Raw genomic sequence first — 21,292 nt, forward strand, 5'->3', positions numbered from 1 at the left:
GTGATGATGACAGCGAGGTCAGTGGCGCGTATGACAGCCCGGGACATTAACGTTTGTTAGTTACTGAAACTTTGTTTTGTGGTTTGTGTTAGTTTTATGTTGGATATCCTTTAAATAATTACCTCTGGACACACGTGGATGTGCCACGGTAAGTTCTTTTTCTCGAATTGAGGAATTTTCTTTCCAAAAAAAGGGTGGGGGGGGCGTTTATTAGGGTGGGGGCGTTTATTAGAATAAATACGGTAAATTTACTCCAATTGCTCTTGATTGCCTCCCTTATATTGTTCAGTGAAGGAGACAACAGCTACTACAAATAGACCAACACAGAAAATGGCCATTCAAACAAACCTGAAACTTATTCTGTTACAACAAGCTATTAATTAAATATACTGCCAATAAACAACTTAACCTTTTCCTCATGTTTGAATAAACTCTGTCACTTTTATTTGTTTGTTGGCACGGTTTACTGCCCCCTGAACAACCAACTACAGGGTCATTCTTAGGTGGGGTTTCCAAGTTGGTGACCACCTCACTGAACAACATACAGGAGGCCTGTTGCATGCCATCCAAAGCAATAAGAGTAAAGTGTGTTGCCCAAGGGCACAACCACGACAGCACCGACTGGCCTGTATCTAAGGTTACCAAGAAACACAATCTGACACGGGTAGGGAGCGTCAAACCACGCACCTCGTACCTTCACCTGAGGTTACATGGCCCACATTCTAATCCACTTGTGTATGGGATCAACTCGAATCTGATTACACTATAAGGAGATATTGGCCCTTGTGTATGGGATCAACTCGAATCTGATTACACTATAAGGAGATATTGGCCCTTGTGTATGGGATCAACTCGAATCTGATTACACTATAAGGAGATATTGGCCCTTGTGTATGGGATCAACTCGAATCTGATTACACTATAAGGAGATATTGGCCCTTGTGTATGGGATCAACTCGAATCTGATTACACTATAAGGAGATATTGGCCCTTGTGTATGGGATAAACTCGAATCTGATTACACTATAAGGAGATATTGGCCCTTGTGTATGGGATCAACTCGAATCTGATTACACTATAAGGAGATATTGGCCCTTGTGTATGGGATCAACTCGAATCTGATTACACTATAAGGAGATATTGGCCCTTGTGTATGGGATCAACTCGAATCTGATTACACTATAAGGAGATATTGGCCCTTGTGTATGGGATCAACTCGAATCTGATTACACTATAAGGAGATATTGGCCCTTGTGTATGGGATCAACTCGAATCTGATTACACTATAAGGAGATATTGGCCCTTGTGTATGGGATCAACTCGAATCTGATTACACTATAAGGAGATATTGGCCCTTGTGTATGGGATCAACTCGAATCTGATTACACTATAAGGAGATATTGGCCCTTGTGTATGGGATCAACTCGAATCTGATTACACTATAAGGAGATATTGGCCCTTGTGTATGGGATCAACTCGAATCTGATTACACTATAAGGAGATATTGGCCCTTGTGTATGGGATCAACTCGAATCTGATTACACTATAAGGAGATATTGGCCCTTGTGTATGGGATCAACTCGAATCTGATTACACTATAAGGAGATATTGGCCCTTGTGTATGGGATAAACTCGAATCTGATTACACTATAAGGAGATATTGGCCCTTGTGTATGGGATCAACTCGAATCTGATTACACTATAAGGAGATATTGGCCCTTGTGTATGGGATCAACTCGAATCTGATTACACTATAAGGAGATATTGGCCCTTGTGTATGGGATCAACTCGAATCTGATTACACTATAAGGAGATATTGGCCCTTGTGTATGGGATCAACTCGAATCTGATTACACTATAAGGAGATATTGGCCCTTGTGTATGGGATCAACTCGAATCTGATTACACTATAAGGAGACATTGGCCCTTGTGTATGGGATCAACTCGAATCTGATTACACTATAAGGAGATATTGGCCCTTGTGTATGGGATCAACTCGAATCTGATTACACTATAAGGAGATATTGGCCCTTGTGTATGGGATAAACTCGAATCTGATTACACTATAAGGAGATATTGGCCCTTGTGTATGGGATAAACTCGAATCTGATTACACTATAAGGAGATATTGGCCCTTGTGTATGGGATAAACTCGAATCTGATTACACTATCAGGAGATATCGGCCCTTGCGTATGGGACCAACTCCAATCTGGCTACACTATAAGGAGAGGCAAGGTATCTCAGTGTATACATACATGCTTCTTCATCATTTTCTTCTTCTGGTGCTGGAAAATGTTTTTCACAGTATGCCTGGTCATCATTCCAGTATCCATAGTGGAAGTATGGGTTATCTATCATGTTGTAAATCTGGAATGACAAACCAAGTAAAAGTTACTCTAAATGAACTAGTAAATGTCTGTTAGATGTGAATGCTCCTGCTGCTATACAACAATGAATCCTGTGAAGTAATGGTCAAGGGTGACTTTTGATTCTTTAACCTTGACCAATGACGTGATCAGGTGTAGAACCCAGTGTTATGATGTTCTGGAGTGAGGTGATGTGACTATCTATGATATAGAGGACTTGGGACCTACCTTTTCTGGAGTGAGGTGATGTGTCTATCTATGATATAGAGGACTTGGGACCTACCTTTTCTGGAGTGAGATGATGTGTCTATCTATGATATAGAGGACTTGGGACCTACCTTTTCTGGAGTGAGGTGATGTGACTATCTATGATATAGAGGACTTGGGACCTACCTTTTCTGGAGTGAGGTGATGTGACTATCTATGATATAGAGGACTTGGGACCTACCATTTCTGGGGTGAGGTGATGTGACTATCTATGATATAGAGGACTTGGGGCCTACCTTTTCTGGAGTGAGGTGATGTGTCTATCTGTGCTATAGAGGACTTGGGACCTACCTTTTCTGGAGTGAGGTGATGTGTCTATCTGTGCTTATAGAGGACTTGGGACCTACCTTTTCTGGAGTGAGGTGATGTGTCTATCTATGATATAGAGGACTTGGGACCTACATTTTCTGGAGTGAGGTGATGTGTCTATCTGTGCTATAGAGGACTTGGGACCTACCTTTTCTGGAGTGAGATGATGTGTCTATCTATGATATAGAGGACTTGGGACCTACCTTTTCTGGAGTGAGGTGATGTGTCTATCTATGATATAGAGGACTTGGGGCCTACCTTTTCTGGAGTGAGATGATGTGTCTATCTACAATATAGAGGACTTGGGGCCTACCTTTTCTGGAGTGAGGTGATGTGTCTATCTATGATATAGAGGACTTGTGACCTACCTTTTCTGGAATGAGGTGATGTGTCTATCTATGATATAGAGGACTTGGGGCCTACCTTTTCTGGAGTGAGGTGATGTGTCTATCTATGATATAGAGGACTTGGAGCCTACCTTTTCTGGAGTGAGGTGATGTGTCTATCTATGATATAGAGGACTCGGGACCTACCTTTTCTGGAGTGAGGTGATGTGTCTATCTATGATATAGAGGACTTGGGGCCTACCTTTTCTGGAGTGAGGTGATGTGTCTATCTATGATATAGAGGACTTGGGACCTACCTTTTCTGGAGTGAGGTGATGTGTCTATCTATGATATAGAGGACTTGGGACCTACCTTTTCTGGAGTGAGGTGATGTGTCTATGTATGATATAGAGGACTTGGGGCCTACCTTTTCTGGAGTGAGGTGATGTGTCTATCTATGATATAGAGGACTTGGGACCTACCTTTTCTGGAGTGAGGTGATGTGTCTATGTATGATATAGAGGACTTGGGACCTACCTTTTCTGGAACAAGGTGATGTGACTATCTGTGCTATAGAGGACTTGGAGCCTACCTTTTCTGGAGTGAGGTGATGTGTCTATCTATGATATAGAGGACTTGGGACCTACCTTTTCTGGAGTGAGGTGATGTGACTATCTATGATATAGAGCACTTGGGACCTACCTTTTCTGGAGTGAGGTGATGTGTCTATCTATGATATAGAGGACTTGTGACCTACCTTTTCTGGAATGAGGTGATGTGTCTATCTATGATATAGAGGACTTGGGGCCTACCTTTTCTGGAGTGAGGTGATGTGTCTATCTATGATATAGAGGACTTGGAGCCTACCTTTTCTGGAGTGAGGTGATGTGTCTATCTATGATATAGAGGACTCGGGACCTACCTTTTCTGGAGTGAGGTGATGTGACTATCTATGATATAGAGGACTTGGGACCTACCTTTTCTGGAGTGAGGTGATGTGTCTATCTATGATATAGAGGACTTGGGACCTACATTTTCTGGAGTGAGGTGATGTGTCTATCTGTGCTATAGAGGACTTGGGACCTACCTTTTCTGGAGTGAGATGATGTGTCTATCTATGATATAGAGGACTTGGGACCTACCTTTTCTGGAGTGAGGTGATGTGTCTATCTATGATATAGAGGACTTGGGGCCTACCTTTTATGGAGTGAGGTGATGTGTCTATCTATGATATAGAGGACTTGGGGCCTACCTTTTATGGAGTGAGGTGATGTGACTATCTATGATATAGAGCACTTGGGACCTACCTTTTCTGGAGTGAGGTGATGCGTCTATCTGTGCTAGAGAGGACTTGTGACCTACCTTTTCTGAAGTGAGGTGATGTGTCTATCTATGATATAGAGGACTTGGGACCTACCTTTTCTGGAGTGAGGTGATGTGACTATCTGTGCTATAGAGGACTTGGGACCTACCTTTTCTGGAGTGAGGTGATGTGACTATCTGTGATATAGAGGACTTGGGACCTACCTTTTCTGGAGTGAGGTGATGTGTCTATCTATGATATAGAGGACTTGGGATCTACCTTTTCTGGAGTGAGATGATGTGTCTATCTATGATATAGAGGACTTGGGGCCTACCTTTTCTGGAACAAGGTGATGTGACTATCTGTGCTATAGAGGACTTGGGGCCTACCTTTTCTGGAGTGAGGTGATGCGTCTATCTGTGCGATAGAGGACTTGTGACCTACCTTTTCTGGAGTGAGGTGATGCGTCTATCTGTGCTAGAGAGGACTTGAGACTTACCTTTTCTGGAGTGAGGTGATGCCTCTATCTGTGCGATAGAGGACTTGTGACCTACCTTTTCTGAAGTGAGGTGATGTGACTATCTGTGAGATAGAGGACTTTTGACCTACCTTTTCTGAAGTGAGGTGATGTGACTATCTGTGCGATAGAGGACTTGGGGCCTACCTTTTCTGGAGTGAGGTGATGTGACTATCTGTGCTAGAGAGGACCTGGGACCTACCTTTTCTGGAATAAGTTGATGCGATTGTATGTGCTGTACAGAACCGTGGACCTACCTTTTCTGGAGTAAGTTGGTGGTTGCCTCCCAATAGGTTGATACTCTTGTCCACTGCTCCTATGGAACAGAAGGAACCTGCCTCAGCCTTGATACGGATCCTTGCCTCACTGCCCGGATAGGCAGTCTTGGGTTCAAACGTCATATTCACCTGAACAATTGAACGTAAAATTTTTTTTTTTTTATAATTCCTGACAATGCTTATATGCTTAATTCTTCAGGAAGCAGTAAGGCATTGAATTTACTGTAAATAAATTAAGCAATTGTGCAGCATACAACTTTTTTTTTTTTACTACTTCACTAAAAGATGTAACAAATGCTAAATAACCCCCCCCCCCCCCCCCCCCCCCCCCAATAAAAAAAACAGTAGAAATTTGTCTATACTGGGCTCATTAGATGGAATGCTTTGTCAAAATCAGCCAAATGAAAGTCCACCTCTGATTTAACAAGTCAAACAACAGTCAAGAGGAAAATTCCTGTGCTTCTCAAGAAATAGCAATAACAATATCTATAGACAGACAGATGGACGAAGGACAAGGAATGAAGAGCAATTTGAACAGCCCTACATCATCAGGCTAAAAAATTAGCTCATTAGACGTACTAAGCTAAACATTTCTGGTCAGCCCTTTAAGAATACCGATTGTGTCATCAAAATTAAAAGTTTACAAATCTAATTCCTTCTTTCACCAAAACATATTCCCTTTCCAACAAAATTTTAGAAACTGGGAGAAATTTTAGGTCTTGAAAAATCATTAACCTACCTTGTTGTTGAAGCACTTCTCAACATTAAATGTGATGCTATCTGCGACTGTCTCCATGTCGTCTCGTATGTAGTACACTAGAAGCTTGGCATTAGGTGCCATAGCCGCAACAATGGGAATATGCAAGGTGAAGGATGCAACATGTCTGTGTGGTTCTGTTTCCTCCTCCTCTTCCTCTTCTTCTTCCTCCTCCTAGATACCAATAGGACAGTTAAGACATATAAATTTCACTGATTACCTGAAAATTTTGGGTGCAGGTGTAATTTCTTGGAGCTAATTTCAAAATAAGATTTATAATGATAAGTTCATAATAAAAGCTTTTACATACCGATTCACAAATATGAAACCTGTCACCATGTGTTTTATGTTCAAGCATAGAGTTTTAATAAGATCATCCCTTCCATCCAAATCCTTCAAAAACTTTCCAGATGTATGTTTTTCATGATTTGTTTCATTTAGTTGGTTAGTACATCACATTAATTCCCATACTATCAAATGAGGAGACATTGAGACTATAAATCTAAAGTCTTTCAATTGCCCCCCTCTGTGAGTAATTACAACTGAGTAATTAAGCCCTGATAATCAACTTATTTGTTTGCTTGGTTTATCGCCCCGTGAACAGCCAGGGTAATTTCAAGACAGAGTTTCCTTGCTATAGCTGGTGACTACCTCACTGAACAACATATGGAATGCTCGTAACATGCCATCCTGAGCAAATTAGTGTAAATTGTCTTTCTCAAGGACACAGACCAGCACACTCTTAGCTTCCTGAGAAACACAAACTGACAAGGGTAGGGAGCATCAAACCACAAACCTCAGGTAGCACACCACAGTAAGACAGCCTGGCCATGGGCAATTTTTTTGTTAAGCAAATAACTCCTGTATTATGATATGTATAAAAAATGAAAAAATAAATGTACACTATAATTGGTATATCCAGTATGAAGTAGTACATACAGGCTTCACATTTATTAAAACAAAAATCAATAAATTGGTTCCGGATTTTAAATATCCGGATTTTCCGAACGTGTGTTTACACAGGAAATTTAGTTTCGCCTACAGCGCAAAATGGAAGCCCACAGAAAAGGTAAGATAGCGGAAAAACTTAATTTACAACATATGTCCAAACAAGATTAATTCTGTCTTTGGGATAGAGATATTTAATTTTAAATAGGTTTCAGAAAAAAAATTGTGTAGAGAATTGTGCTATTTTGGGTCAAATATCATAATATTTTGCAATTTTTGAGAATTTTTTGGGCTGTTACCATGGTATTCACAGCTCTAAAAATCACAGAAAATATCAGTTTACTTATCCTTCAGAGCTCTATTAAAATTGCAAATGTTGTACAGATTTCAAATATATATACTTTATTAGAGGTTATATGTAAGGTTAACTGGCAATGTTTACATATCTAAAGCATGTGCCATATTTTTCAGAATTTGGCATTTTTACTGTACACTGCTACCTCAGACCTTCACCCAAGATTTCATGGCCGGTGCTCTAACTGCCTGAGCTATCGCTGACCCATATATATAATCAACACAGAAAGACAAAAGATGATTTCTGTTTGTATAAAACGATACAAACCTCAACTTCTGGTTCTGGCAGTTCAGGTTGTACCACTTCTAACTCGGGGGCAGCAGTAGGTTCTGATTCACTGGTCGAGTTTTCAACAGGAACCCTCACTGAAAAAACAATTTTGTTAAAGGATTTAAGTAATTTTCGACATTGCACAAATCAAATTTCAAACTTTTGGTTTCTGACTTAATCTATAGAAGTGGAATTGGTGGATATTCCAAAATTTTGTATTTCTAAATTAAAAGGAATGAAGCCCTACCCACTACAGATTGTTTTAAAGACATTATAGCAGTTCAATGTTTGATATAAAAGCCAAGGATCAGCATTCTATTTCAGTGACATTTTAAAAATAAAATCACCAAACTAAGTTTATTAAAACAAGTTCCAGACAGCAAAGTTAAGCAAAATCTTTTCATACCATTGCACATCAATTAAAAGTTACAGGAAAGGGGTATGGAAACTTTTAATTCGGATGAGCGAAATATTTCCAGATCTCCGTACAGGTAGACATCTTGGAAACATGTTTGAATCTATTTCCCCTTCACCATTTATCGAATACCTTGCCCACGCAACAATCTTCTTGCATATTTATAATAAATTGAGAAATTCCATTCCAGGCCCAAAACCATATACTATATATATAACTGTTAAAGCCATGGTGGCCAATACAGAAAATCTCACTCAGAACAATGAAATAAGAATTTTGTTAGCTTTAATTCCTGGACTTTGGTGGGAATACCATACCAGACACATGCTTATTGAAAGATAAATACAGGTAGGCAAACTTTGAACCTATAACTGGGAGTTAGGTCCTACCATAATTATACTGACCTTTGATTATACGAGGGTATCTTAGATAAGGACGCCTGGTAGGAGGAGTGATGTCGTCAAGCTTCATTGAATCTAATACAGGATTTGTTTCGACGGCATCATGTCTCAAGAAATGGTGATGTCGATGACTGTGATAAACAACATGGCGCGGGGACATCACCTGTTACAGACATTAAAACTTGATTGATGGAGCTTCAGCCATATATATACATATTTTATTTTTATTTTACAACAATTGCGAGACAAGTTCCATCAACTTGAACTTATCAATCTTGTTGGCCTGGCTGGAAGTGCAGGAGTCTTACTATGGGATGTAACTTTTTTACCTGGAGAAAACCTGAAAGGTCGGACAGGTGACCTCCATACCTTTTATGTTTGATCCAGGACTCAAACCCTGGTTGCCTAGATGAAAAGTGAGTGTGTTACCACTCCGCCACCCGACCAACCGTAGGTGTCAGAAAGAACTGTAATGTGCTGATTTGAGACAATGCGACATGTTATTCAGTCAGATTAGAACTATAAGTTGACCAAGAGCCATAAGAATTTTTACCATATAGTAGAACTTGTAGGTTGTGTTGAAATCTGCAGTGTACAGGACTCTCACGTCTAGCATCTGACCACAGCTGGGTGTAGAACTGACTCTCTCAATGTGCATGTAGCTCTCTGATGGAGAATACCACCGTCGTGCGGATAAGTATCCCTGCGGCTCATACAGACGATGGTAATCCATCATCGCGTAGTAGTCATAGCTCCTTCGGTACCGAGGACTATTAGCCTACAGAACAATAAATATTCTGTATAATCATAATCAATTAACATGATTTTTTTTACTGTCTAAAATGTACAGGTCTTTCTGTAAACATCTTTATAAAACATGATGCCTGTAACTGATATCCATTTCATTTTCATCTACTTCAAAATGCAAGTAATAAGTTTGATTTAAATTTAAAAAGTCATGAGAAAATATTAAACACTAAAGTCATTAAAATATCAAATACTCTTTAAATAAAAAAAAAATATCCATACATCTTAATGTTGAAGTATCAAATTACATCTTTTGATTAATCAGTGACTACATAGCTTAACAATTCACATAAGGGATTTTTGTTGTTCTAATTCTATATTTACAATAGCCATGTATCTTTATATTTTATTTTATTTTTTTTGGGGGGGGAGGGGGGGGGGGGGGGGGGGGGGGGGGGGGAGAGAGAGATATAATTGGATAACAAACCTGAATGTTGATACTGGTTACATTCTCAGGAATATCAGTAACAGCAAACTTTATGACACCATTTTCATCTGTTGTAAAATTCTTCTGCTGGAAAAAATCCCACTCCCAATTCCTTGCAGACACTTCAATCAATTCCCCAGATGCTGGAGAACCATCAGGCTTTTTGGCTGTCAGCTAAGGTTGTAGAAAGTTTGGTTTTAAATATTTAATCTAAACAGACAGCAATACTGATGGAAGAACTGGAATTAAACATAATTTGTATTATATAATGTTAAACATCATTTGTATTATATAATGTTAAACATCATTTGTATTATATAATGTTAAACATCATTCATTATATACAATATCAAACATCATCTTTTCTATATTATGTTCAACATTATTTGTTCTATTATATATTACATTAAAAATTATTTGTTATATATTACAAGACAAGTGAAATCACCATATCTGTTGAATGTGGGGAGAGGAGAAAACACACTGCACCTGATTTTGCTGTCCTAAGGAATGTATCTTTAAATAATTTATGGTCCTACATCTATGACAAAGAATAATTACTATTGGTCAAAAACAAGAATAGGCTTTGTATATTTCTAAACAATACCAAAAGTTACATACTTTATGCTATCATATTTAATTAAGCCATCATTTATCATGTGAATTTAGCTTCAAGACTTTGTATATTGCACATCTTTGCTTAAATCAAATAAAATTTAAGCAGGTGAGCTCTCAGAAAATATTTATGTGCAATGTGGTTTGACTGACAGGCAGGTAGATACAGCACAACCCAAACTATGTACATGTATATTTTAAATAGAAATTTGATGAATATTTATGTTAAACCTATGAAAATTTTATTTCATGAAGACAAGATTGTTTTATAAATACCTTTACTCTGTAAGGAAACAAAGGTTTAAAATATCCTTTGGTCTCATCAGTCATTTTTAAAGTGTACGGGGTCTGTGTCATTTCTGGTTCCCTGGACTCGCCATATAAGGTGACACCTACACAGAAATATCCACATATCATTGGAAAGAAAGAACTTATTTCTTAGATATGTTATAAAATGGTTTATTGTACATGTATATCAAATGTAGATCACAAAATTTGTAGATTTCACTAACAAAAAAACTTTTTCATTGCCTATCATAGAATATCAGTGTAAGTGGGATCAGGACACCAGTATACCAACCATGGAATATTGATTTTTAGCTTGTTAGGACAATTCTGAATTTCAAACCACACAGTGAGATATGTTGTCTTCTGACAACTCTTGTTATCTTACAAATATCAATTCCTTCAAAGAAAAAGGAGCACTGCTTACTGTTGGTTCAAATTTCTATATATAGTGTTCATCAATTATGTTTTAAAGGGGATAGGACTGTAAATGGTTATTTTGGCTGTGACTTATATCACTGGTATAAATGTTACCTTTTCCTGTCTCTGTGATGTTGACTATAAATCTTACCTGTACCTGTCTGTGATGCTGACTAAATCTTACCTGTTCCTGTACCTGGGATGTTGACTAAATCTGACCTGTTCCTGTACCTGGGATGTTGACTAAATCTGACCTGTTCCTGTACCTGGGATGTTGACTAAATCTGACCTGTTCCTGCATGTCTCTGTGATATTGACTAAATCTTACCTGTTCCTGTCATTGTGATGTTGACTAAATCTTACCTGTTCCTGTACCTGGGATGTTGACTAAATCTGACCTGTTCCCGTCTCTGTGATGTTGACTAAAATGACCTGTTCCCGTCTCTGTGATGTTGACTAAATCTTACCTGTTCCTGTACCTGGGATGTTGACTAAATCTGACCTGTTCCTGTCTCTGTGATGTTGACTAAATCTTACCTGTTCCTGTACCTGGGATGTTGACTAAATCTGACCTGTTCCTGTCTCTGTGATTTTGACTAAATCTTACCTGTTCCTGTCTCTGTAAAATTGACTAAATCTGACCTGTTCCTGTCTCTGTGATGTTGACTAAATCTGACCTGTTCCTGTCTCTGTAAAATTGACTAAATCTGACCTGTTCCTGTCTCTGTGATATTGACTAAATCTTACCGGTTCCTGTCATTGTGATGTTGACTAAATCTTACCTGTTCCTGTCATTGTGATGTTGACTAAATCTTACCTGTTCCTGTCTCTGTGATGTTGATTAAATCTTACCGGTTCCTGTACCTGTGATGTTGACTAAATCTTACCTGTTTCTGTACCTGTGATGTTGACTAAATCTTACCTGTTTCTGTCCCTGTGATGCTGACTAAATCTTACCTGTTTCTGTACCTGTGATGTTGACTAAATCTTACCTGTTCCTGTCTCTGTGATGTTGACTAAATCTTACCTGTTCCTGTACCTGTGATGTTGACTAAATCTTACCTGTTTCTGTCTCTGTGATGTTGACTAAATCTTACCTGTTTCTGTCCCTGTGATGCTAACTAAATCTTACCTGTTTCTGTCTCTGTGATGTTGACTAAATTTTACCTGTTTCTGTCCCTGTGATGCTGACTAAATCTTACCTGTTCCTGTACCTGTGATGTTGACTAAATCTTACCTGTTCCTGTCTCTGTGATGTTGGCTTTGACAATAAGGCTACCCCATAAGCTATATCGATTTGATGACATTGCCAGGTCTGAGGAGTTCACAGAAAATGTGTAACAACCATCGATCTGGTAAAAAACACATACTATGGAATAAGAATTCATAAATTAATTAAATGACATTAACTGAACATCTTTTATCATACTGTTAATGATGGTTTGTCTCTGATGCGACCTTAGCTTCAAGTCTTGGTAGCTATCAGTTAAAACTGCCAACTGGTCTATGACAAAAAATTAGAGTTGATAATAAAAAAAAATTTGAAAAAAATACAAAAACAAACCAACAAACAAACAAAGTATATGCTTCAGTATATAATAAACTTCATTTCAAACTGCCTCAGGCATGTAATTTGTCTGGCTATACAGATCTGAGATATTTGGAGTTGATCCAATACCTACAGATAGGGTACCTGACATGAATTCAGGTAATTGAAAGTTGGGATATGGCAAGTTCAGTATGCAACAAATTCTTTAACCTTTTTTAGCAGCATTCTTTAACTCTGTAACATTGTCTCTTAGCAACATCGATAGGTAGCATTGTCTCTTAGCAACAACAATTGATTTTTATTTCTATATTTTTCTTGAATCTTTAACATAAGCTACCAGTGACATGTTTATATCGAAACTACTTGTAATAAGAATTACCTCAACAAGACTTTTGTAACATGGGCGTTCATCAGGATCAACTCCACGACCATAGTAGTAGTATTCGTTTATATAGCAAATCTCCAGTCCCATTATGCCTCGCACAGGCTTCCCATAGGTGTACCTTCAAAGAATGATTCAAATTTTGTTATGGTAATTCCATGCAATATTTTGTCAGTTCTTTTAAAACAAGAGGCCCATGGGGCCTGTATCGCTCACCTGGTTGGATTAGACCAAATGTCGAAATAATGTTCATATTCAAATTGTTTTATTTGTAAAACTCTAACAATGCTATATATGGTTATAGTGTAGGAATCCGAACTGCTTTAAAGATTAATGAAGTCCAGACTCTCTAAGGTCTGAAAGACCTCAAGAATTGTTTATAGAACATGCATTCATCACTTTATGACTAGTAGCGATTTAAAGGAATTACCTCTATTTCACCTATTGGGCCCGCCCCTTTGGCCATTCGGGGGCCAGAGTCACCATTTATGCAAAATCTGTTCCCCTGTTTCTGACCAAATTGGGTTCAAATCCATTCATAACTTGATGACTAGTAGCGATTCAAAGGAATTACCTCTATTTCCCCCACTGGGCCCCGCCCTTTTGGCCCCTTTAGGGTCAGAGCCACCATTTATGCAAAATCTGTTCCCCTTCCCCCAAGGATGTTTCTGACCAAATTGGGTTCAAATCCCTTCACAACTTTATGACTAGTAGAGATTTAGAGGAATTACCTCTATTTCCCCCACTGGGCCCCGCCCCTTTGGCCCCTCGGGGGTCAGAATCACCATTTATGCAAAATCTGTTCCCCTTTCCCCAAGGATGTTTCTGACCAAATTGGGTTCAAATCCATTCATAACTTTATGACTAGTAGTGATTTTAAGGAATTACCTCTATTACCCCTATTGGGCCCCGCCCCTTTGGCCCCTCGGGGGTCAGAATAACCATTTATGCAAAATCTGTTCCCCTTCCCCCAAGGATATTTCTGACAAAATTTGGTTCAAATCCATTCATAACTTTATGACTAGTAGTGATTTAAAGGAATTACCTTTATTTCCCCTATTGGGCCCCGCCCCTTTTGCCCCTCGGGGGTCAGAGCCACCATTTATGCAAAATCTTTTCCCCTTCCCCCAAGTATGTTTCTGACCAAGTATGGTCCAAATCCATTCATAACTTTATCACTAGTAGCGATTTAGAGGAATTACCTCTATTTCCCATATTTGGCCCCGCCCCTTTAGCCCCTTTGGGGTCAGAGCCACCATTTATGCAAAATCTGTTCCCCTTTTCCCAAAGATATCTCTGACCAAATTGGGTTCCAATCCATTCATAACTTTATGACAAGTAGCGATTTAAAGGAATTACCTCTATTTCCCCTATTGGGCCCGCCCCTTTGGTCCCTTTGGGGTCAGAGCCACCATTTATGCAAAATCTTTCCCCCTTCCCCCAAGGATGTTTCTGACCAAATTGGGTTCAAATCCATTCATAACTTTATGACTAGTAGTGATTTAAAGGAATTATCTCTATTACCCCTATTGGGCCCCGCCCCTTTGGCCCCTCGGGGGTCAGAGCCACCATTTATGCAAAATCTTTTCCCCTTCCCCCAAGGATGTTTCTGACCAAATTGGGTTCAAATCCATTCATAACTTTATGACTAGTAGAGATTTAGAGGAATTACCTCTATTTCCCATATTTGGCCCCGCCCCGATGGCCCCTCGGGGGTCAGAATCACCATTTATGCAAAATCTCTTCCCCTTCCCCCAAGGATGTTTCTGACCAAATTGGGTTGAAATCCATTCATAACTTTATGACTAGTAGTGATTTAAAGGAATTACCTCTATTTCCCGTATTGGGCCCCGCCCCTTTGGCCCCTTGGGGGTCAGAGCCACCATTTATGCAAAATCTCTTCCTCTTCCCCCAAGGATGTTTCTGACCAAATTGGGTTCAAATCCATTCATAACTTTATGACTAGTAGAGATTTAGAGGAATTACCTCTAATTCCCATATTTGGCCCCGCCCCTTTGGCCCCTCGGGGTCAGAATCACCATTTATGCAAAATCTCTTCCCCTTCCCCCAAGGATGTTTCTGACCAAATTGGGTTGAAATCCATTCATAACTTTATGACTAGTAGCGATTTAAAGGAATTACCTCTATTTCCCCTATTTGGCCCCGCCCCTTTGGCCCCTCAGGGGTCAGAGTCACCATTTATGCAAAATCTGTTCCCATTCTGCCAAGGATGTTTCTGGCCAAATTTGGTCAAAATCCAATAAGAACTTTATGACTAGTAGCGATTTGAAGCAAATGTTGACGGACGGACGGACGGACGGACGGACGACGGACGACGGACGACGGACGGACGGACGACGGACGCTGCGCCATGGCATAAGCTCACCGGACCTTCGGTCCAGGTGAGCTAAAAACTAGAAATATCGTAATAATATGTGTGGGGAGTATTTTCGCATAATTAACGTAAATTTCCCCTTCGCGTAAATTTTCATGTTTACAGTAACCAAATGATAAGAATTCCAATGTACTCACTTTGCGCATACTGTTCCCTCAATCAAAGGAGTATCTGGTAACAGGTATTTTGGTGGTGTGACTGTCACCTCAAACTTGGGTAGTACTGTAAGGCAAAGGTTTCACATTGATAAGTATTTTTGTATTACATAGCATAATTAATTTCTGCTTACACAGCAATTCAGTATACTCCTGTCTAAATATGACTGTTCAATATAGATTACTGTCCAGACCAAACAATTTTGTTCCAACACTGATACTCTTTAAAATCCAGAACTCTCAGTTATCCAGAAAAATCATGTGGTCCTGTAGGTGTCTAGTAATGACATGTTACATAGTGTAACCAACGAAAAATAAAACTACTCTTGCTCTTGACATTTTCACTCTCCAAACTTTACACCTTCTGTTTGAAGGGGCTTTTGCTAAGGGCTAATTATGGCTTATAGGCCCCATTCCCAATTGAAATTATTTCATATTAAAGTAAAATTCACAAAATATGCAGTTTACTCCTGAAAAATCTTTCCTAATTCACCAATTTTCTTCCCAAAATGAAACAAAAAGGCCCCATCCCAAACTTGGGGGGAAAAAACCCTGGTTAAAGTTTTCGTTACCAGCATTATATATGTATCACAATAATAAATTTTATTGTAATCATTTATTTTTATGTTAAAAAATCAACCCAGATCACATTTCAAATGTGAACCCGAAAGCTGATGTAACCCAGGGTAATTGTTGTACGTTGTATGTGTCAGGTCCCTGTGCAATATACTCGTGACCTGTACTTATTGTACCTGTGAATCGTATTGTGGTGTTATATCCGTACTTGTTACCTGTTATGAGTTGTACTCATGTATTGTATTGTGATGTTAACTCTGACCTCAGACATGCACGCTTCATCGGACAGATGAGCGTGGACACGACACTTGACGAGCGGCACGACTTTCTCTCTTTACTTTCACTGTGCCTGCGCACTGAGCTTTCTTGCTAAATCTCTTACCCTATACTGGTCATTCTATAACTGCTATCCGTGAGGATCAGTTGTAACATCCTGATGGTCAGCACTTTAGCAATATATATATATATCATCCAGCTGAGGGGATCGGGAAGCCTGGTAAGCATAGTGTTGGTGCGAATGGGGAGTGAGGGTGTGCTCAATTTGGTGTATACTTGTGTATGGGTACGAAGCCGGAGAGTGTGTGTACGTCAGTTTATATTTGAGTAACATGTTTGTTTTTGTCTTACAGGTCTTTGTCTTGAATGTAAATAAAACTATTGAACGGAAGAACGCCCAAGAGTCTATTATATTTGATCCCCGGATGACACTGACAAATGTTTTAAATGAGCACAAGTCTAGCATTTTCCGTAAACAATGGTAAATAGTGTTGGTATGATGTGATACCATCATGAATATCCCATTTTCTGAGTATTAAGTGTAGAAGATATATCAGCCATGATTTTCTTGTTTGGTCACTTACCATATTCCTTGACAATAAAAGTTTGTTTGTTGCTTTCTCCTTCCACTTCCACAGAGATGGTCCATTTTCCCATTGGGGGATCAGTGGATAGGGCCATTTCCAGACTTGCTAAACCTACAGCAGATATATACATACAGGAATTACCAAGTTACTTATCATTATAGTTATAGGCTTTTATTTTAGAATCTTTGACTAATGTAAAGTTTTCTGGTAGAGTTATCTCCCCTTGTAAAATGGGGAGTCAAGTTATCATTACTAGTGCAGGGCAATTTCAAGAATAACAAGAATCTCCCTTTAACCAAATGGTAGGATGTCCACTTTCAGAGAAGGATTGTTGCTAGTTCAAACCTCAGTTTTACATTTTCATTCATTTTTTTTCAAACAACCTATTATCAATTAATAAATTGCTGTTTATGTTTGAATATTCCACCAATTTACTTAACCAATGTTATATATATTACCATTGTTCTTCTAATTATGATATTATCTATTGCTGCTCTCTATAGAAAGGAGGTACTATAGTATGATTTTACCTCTAGATGCATCAACCTCCCTCCACTGGCGTACCCGGATACCTGCAGGGTTCTCTATGCTGACCAAAGAAATCTGTAACATAAATTAGATTGATGTAAGGATACATGGTAGGAAATTATGATACTCTTCATCTGTTATCTATGAATGCTGCATCCTCCTCCAAGGTTACTTTACAAAATTAGCAAAACACATTTTTTGTGTGCTCTTGCAATTGTAATCTGTGCAATTTCAAAACATGTTAATAACTTTAGCCCCTTTCGCTAGAGAAAAATCTTAGTTACAAAGTTTTGGGGAGGGTTTATTTGTGAAACAATTTTTATTGTGTTTTAAAATTACAGATTCTGTGAAAATTAAAAGAGGGCTTATTTGTGGGCATGGGCTTATCTGCAGATCAATATGGTAATATCATGTGTTCATGTCTGTTACAGAAATGTATTTTTACTTACCACTCCAGTTATTGGTTTCATCATTCCATCAATTGTCATAATTCTGAACTTAACTGTAACAAAAATATAGTTCTATAATTTAGCAAGGTAGGTATATTTGACATACATATCATAAGAGTTTTTTTTATTAAATTATGTATCTGAATGACTGTTTTCCTTTGAAAAAGCTAAATTTATTTTGGGATCTTATCTCTTCTCTTCTCCTTTGACACTGTCTCATTTTAGGACTTTAGTTGAGTGTTTGCTCCTATGAGGAAGGCGTTGGGTTCTGCACCTTCTCCTGTTTTAGTGCTCAGCCTTATGGGAGTGTGGCGTCAGGTTTGCCTGTTGTCAGTTTAATGTGACCGGGTGGGGTGTCCTGCTGGGTGTGCTTCATTTAGATAGGTATTATTACAAAGTTTGCATCAGTTCTGTGCTGTTACAAGGAGACAAACACAAACATACGGCAGCCTCCCAAAATACAAACGCAAGTATATACACAAGGAAGTCGTCATTAAATGACCTTAGCTGTTGACAGGACATTAAACATGGCAAAGTGAAGGTCGTGAGGACATTCATAAAGGTGAACGTACACAAAAGTTACAGCAGATCTTTGAGATACTCACCTGTTTGCCCTGGTTTATACATGGGTTTGTCACACTGAATAAGAGTGATATGACTGCTTTTCTGGACTGTGACTTCAGTTTCGTGTTGGAACTGTTCCCCATTTCTATATCTCCCTGAGAAAGTGGCTAAATACTTCCCATTGGCATTAGGAACATCAAAAGTCCAGCACTGACTGTTACCTGTAGAATTCAACTTTTAAACATAAACATACATGGATGTATAATCAATCATTAACAACAAATAAACTGTTAATATCCAGTCAGATCTTATACATAATAAATTTGTATGGTCTTTGCAATTGGTGTAAATTACTAAAATCTTAACAATACATGTAAGATGTATTCTCCAGATAAAATGTTGACATAAAAAAACATATTTATATAATAAAAATTATACAAAAAGACTTATAATTACCAGATTCAAATATGTATCTGGTGGTGCTATTGGAATCGACGTGAACAAGGTCAAGGTTATACTCGAGGGCATCCCCTTCTTCAAACCTGGTGATACACAGCTTCTCCTTGGTGCCCTGCCACAGCTGGCGAGGCATTGTGAACAGGTACCCTCTACAACAGTACATAGAGGATGGCAATTAATGATTTTGAAAACCTAAATATTTCACCCGATTCATTTTTTAAAACAGTAACTGTCCAAGAATGTGAATCACTAGCATAATATATTTGACATCAACCTTTTTTTTAAAGCTAAGCTTGATGACAATCAACACATGCAACACCATTTGGAACTAGTTCTGATGAGCATGATTTTGCCCAATTTCAAATTTGGTGCCCAAGAATACAATTACAATACATATTGATTGACAGATTATAGTACATGTACTTGAATTGCAGGATTGTCCAATGCAATTTAAGGGTTTTCATGTTTGCTTCATAACTTTTGCTTGTAAATCTATTGACTATTGTTAAAATGTGTTGTGTATTAATTAAAACCTCTAGTGTATAAATAAACAGCAAAACAATCACTCACTCTGCTTCCTCTTTATTTGCCATAGTTGATTGATTTCAGTGTGATCATTAATAGAAAGTCCTAATCTGATTAGTTATGATATGTGAAACTTTGATTGTGATCAATAATAGAGAATCCTAATTTGATTAATCAAATTAGGATTCTCTATTATTGATCACAATAAGTGAAAATAGTAGTCTTTTTGAAATTGATCAGTTCTGTAATTTCACAATAGGCAATAAATAAGCAAAAACTCTTAATCAATCCACAAAATGTTATCCCATTTAAACTAGTTTTGCACTTTTACGAAAAGTTTCACCAGAGATGATGTCCCATAACATTATTAATCAGCCATATATATCCATTATCACACCCTTCATGGGGTGATCTGTGGTTACTAGGGATGGGATAAATCATTCTCACACTCTTCATGGGGTGATCTGTGGTTACTAGGGATGGGATAAATCATTCTCACACTCTTCACGGGGTGATCTGTGGTTATTAGGGATGGGATAAATCATTCTCACACTCTTCACGGGGTGATCTGTGGTTACTAGGGATGGGATAAATCATTCTCACACCCTTCACGGGGTGATCTGTGGTTAATAGGGATGGGATAAATCATTCTCACACCCTTCACGGGGTGATCTGTGGTTACTAGGGATGGGATAAATCATTCTCACACTCTTCACGGGGTGATCTGTGGTTACTAGGGATGGGATAAATCATTCTCACACTCTTCACGGGGTGATCTGTGGTTACTAGGGATGGGATAAATCATTCTCACACTCTTCACGGGGTGATCTGTGGTTACTAGGGATGGGATAAATCATTCTCACACCCTTCACGGGGTGATCTGTGGTTAATAGGGATGGGATAAATCATTCTCACACCCTTCACGGGGTGATCTGTGGTTAATAGGGATGGGATAAATCATTCTCACACTCTTCATTACACTCTATTATTTGGATCCCCGGAGATATTTTTGTCAACAAAACAGGCCCATGTAAGATTCTGTTAATCCCACCTCTGTAGAATTGACTATAGGAACTGAAGATTTGTTTGATAACAAGCATTACTGTTACAGCATACATATATATATCCCCTTCTCCAACCCAACTTACTTAAGGTTGAGATGAAACAGTATGTACATTTACCTATATATATACATGTTTTTAATTACCAAGCATCTGCTGAAGAGGTATTTAAGGAAAGTGCACATGTTTAGAAAAGAATTCGGTTCTTTTTTTTTTTTAAACTTGGTAACATGAAAAAATACTTTTTTCATTGTATCATATTTATATTTATCCTGCAACTACCACCGCATTGTCGGAATACACCCACCGTATATATTTTTGCTGTATACGGCAGTGACGGAAAACAGCTGTATTTTGGAATCTTAGCACGTGCGTCAGTTCGACTGACCTACTTCAAAGTGAAACTACGTTTGAAAGGCGAACATATTTCTGTCATTTTTGACACTGTTTCACTTCAAAATGATTATTTTTGATGATTATTTTTATGACTGTTGCAGGATAAATAGAATACATGGTCAGTGTCTTAAAATATAAGCTGTATTTTTGGCTCGGGACAGAAAGACAAAAGTGGCTCGCCAAGGCTCGCCACTTTTGTCTTTCTTTACCCTCGCCAAAATACAGCTTATATTTTAAGACACTGACCATGTATTCTCTATGTATACATATTATATACATGTATACATTTAATTAGAAAAGAGTATTTCATTGTTTGACTTTTT

General features: G+C 38.5%; 1 protein-coding gene across 1 annotated transcript; it reads right to left on the reverse strand.

The window, feature by feature from the left end:
* Window positions 1-2,256: 2,256 nt before the first annotated feature.
* Window positions 2,257-19,131, reverse strand: LOC117318460 (murinoglobulin-1-like; the record flags this gene model as incomplete). The annotated part of the gene is given in 16 exon segments (XM_033873444.1): window positions 2,257-2,368; window positions 5,347-5,496; window positions 6,107-6,298; window positions 7,695-7,792; window positions 8,517-8,676; window positions 9,067-9,291; window positions 9,748-9,921; window positions 10,639-10,754; window positions 12,305-12,419; window positions 12,996-13,119; window positions 15,531-15,615; window positions 16,985-17,098; window positions 17,518-17,590; window positions 17,965-18,017; window positions 18,570-18,749; window positions 18,985-19,131. Coding segments are annotated over 16 exon segments (2,107 nt in total), but the record flags the coding sequence as incomplete, so codon positions are not given.
* Between the last annotated feature and the right edge of the window lie 2,161 nt (window positions 19,132-21,292).

Source organism: Pecten maximus, unplaced genomic scaffold, assembly GCF_902652985.1.
Source record: "Pecten maximus unplaced genomic scaffold, xPecMax1.1, whole genome shotgun sequence".
Classification (NCBI taxonomy): Eukaryota; Metazoa; Mollusca; class Bivalvia; order Pectinida; family Pectinidae; genus Pecten; species Pecten maximus.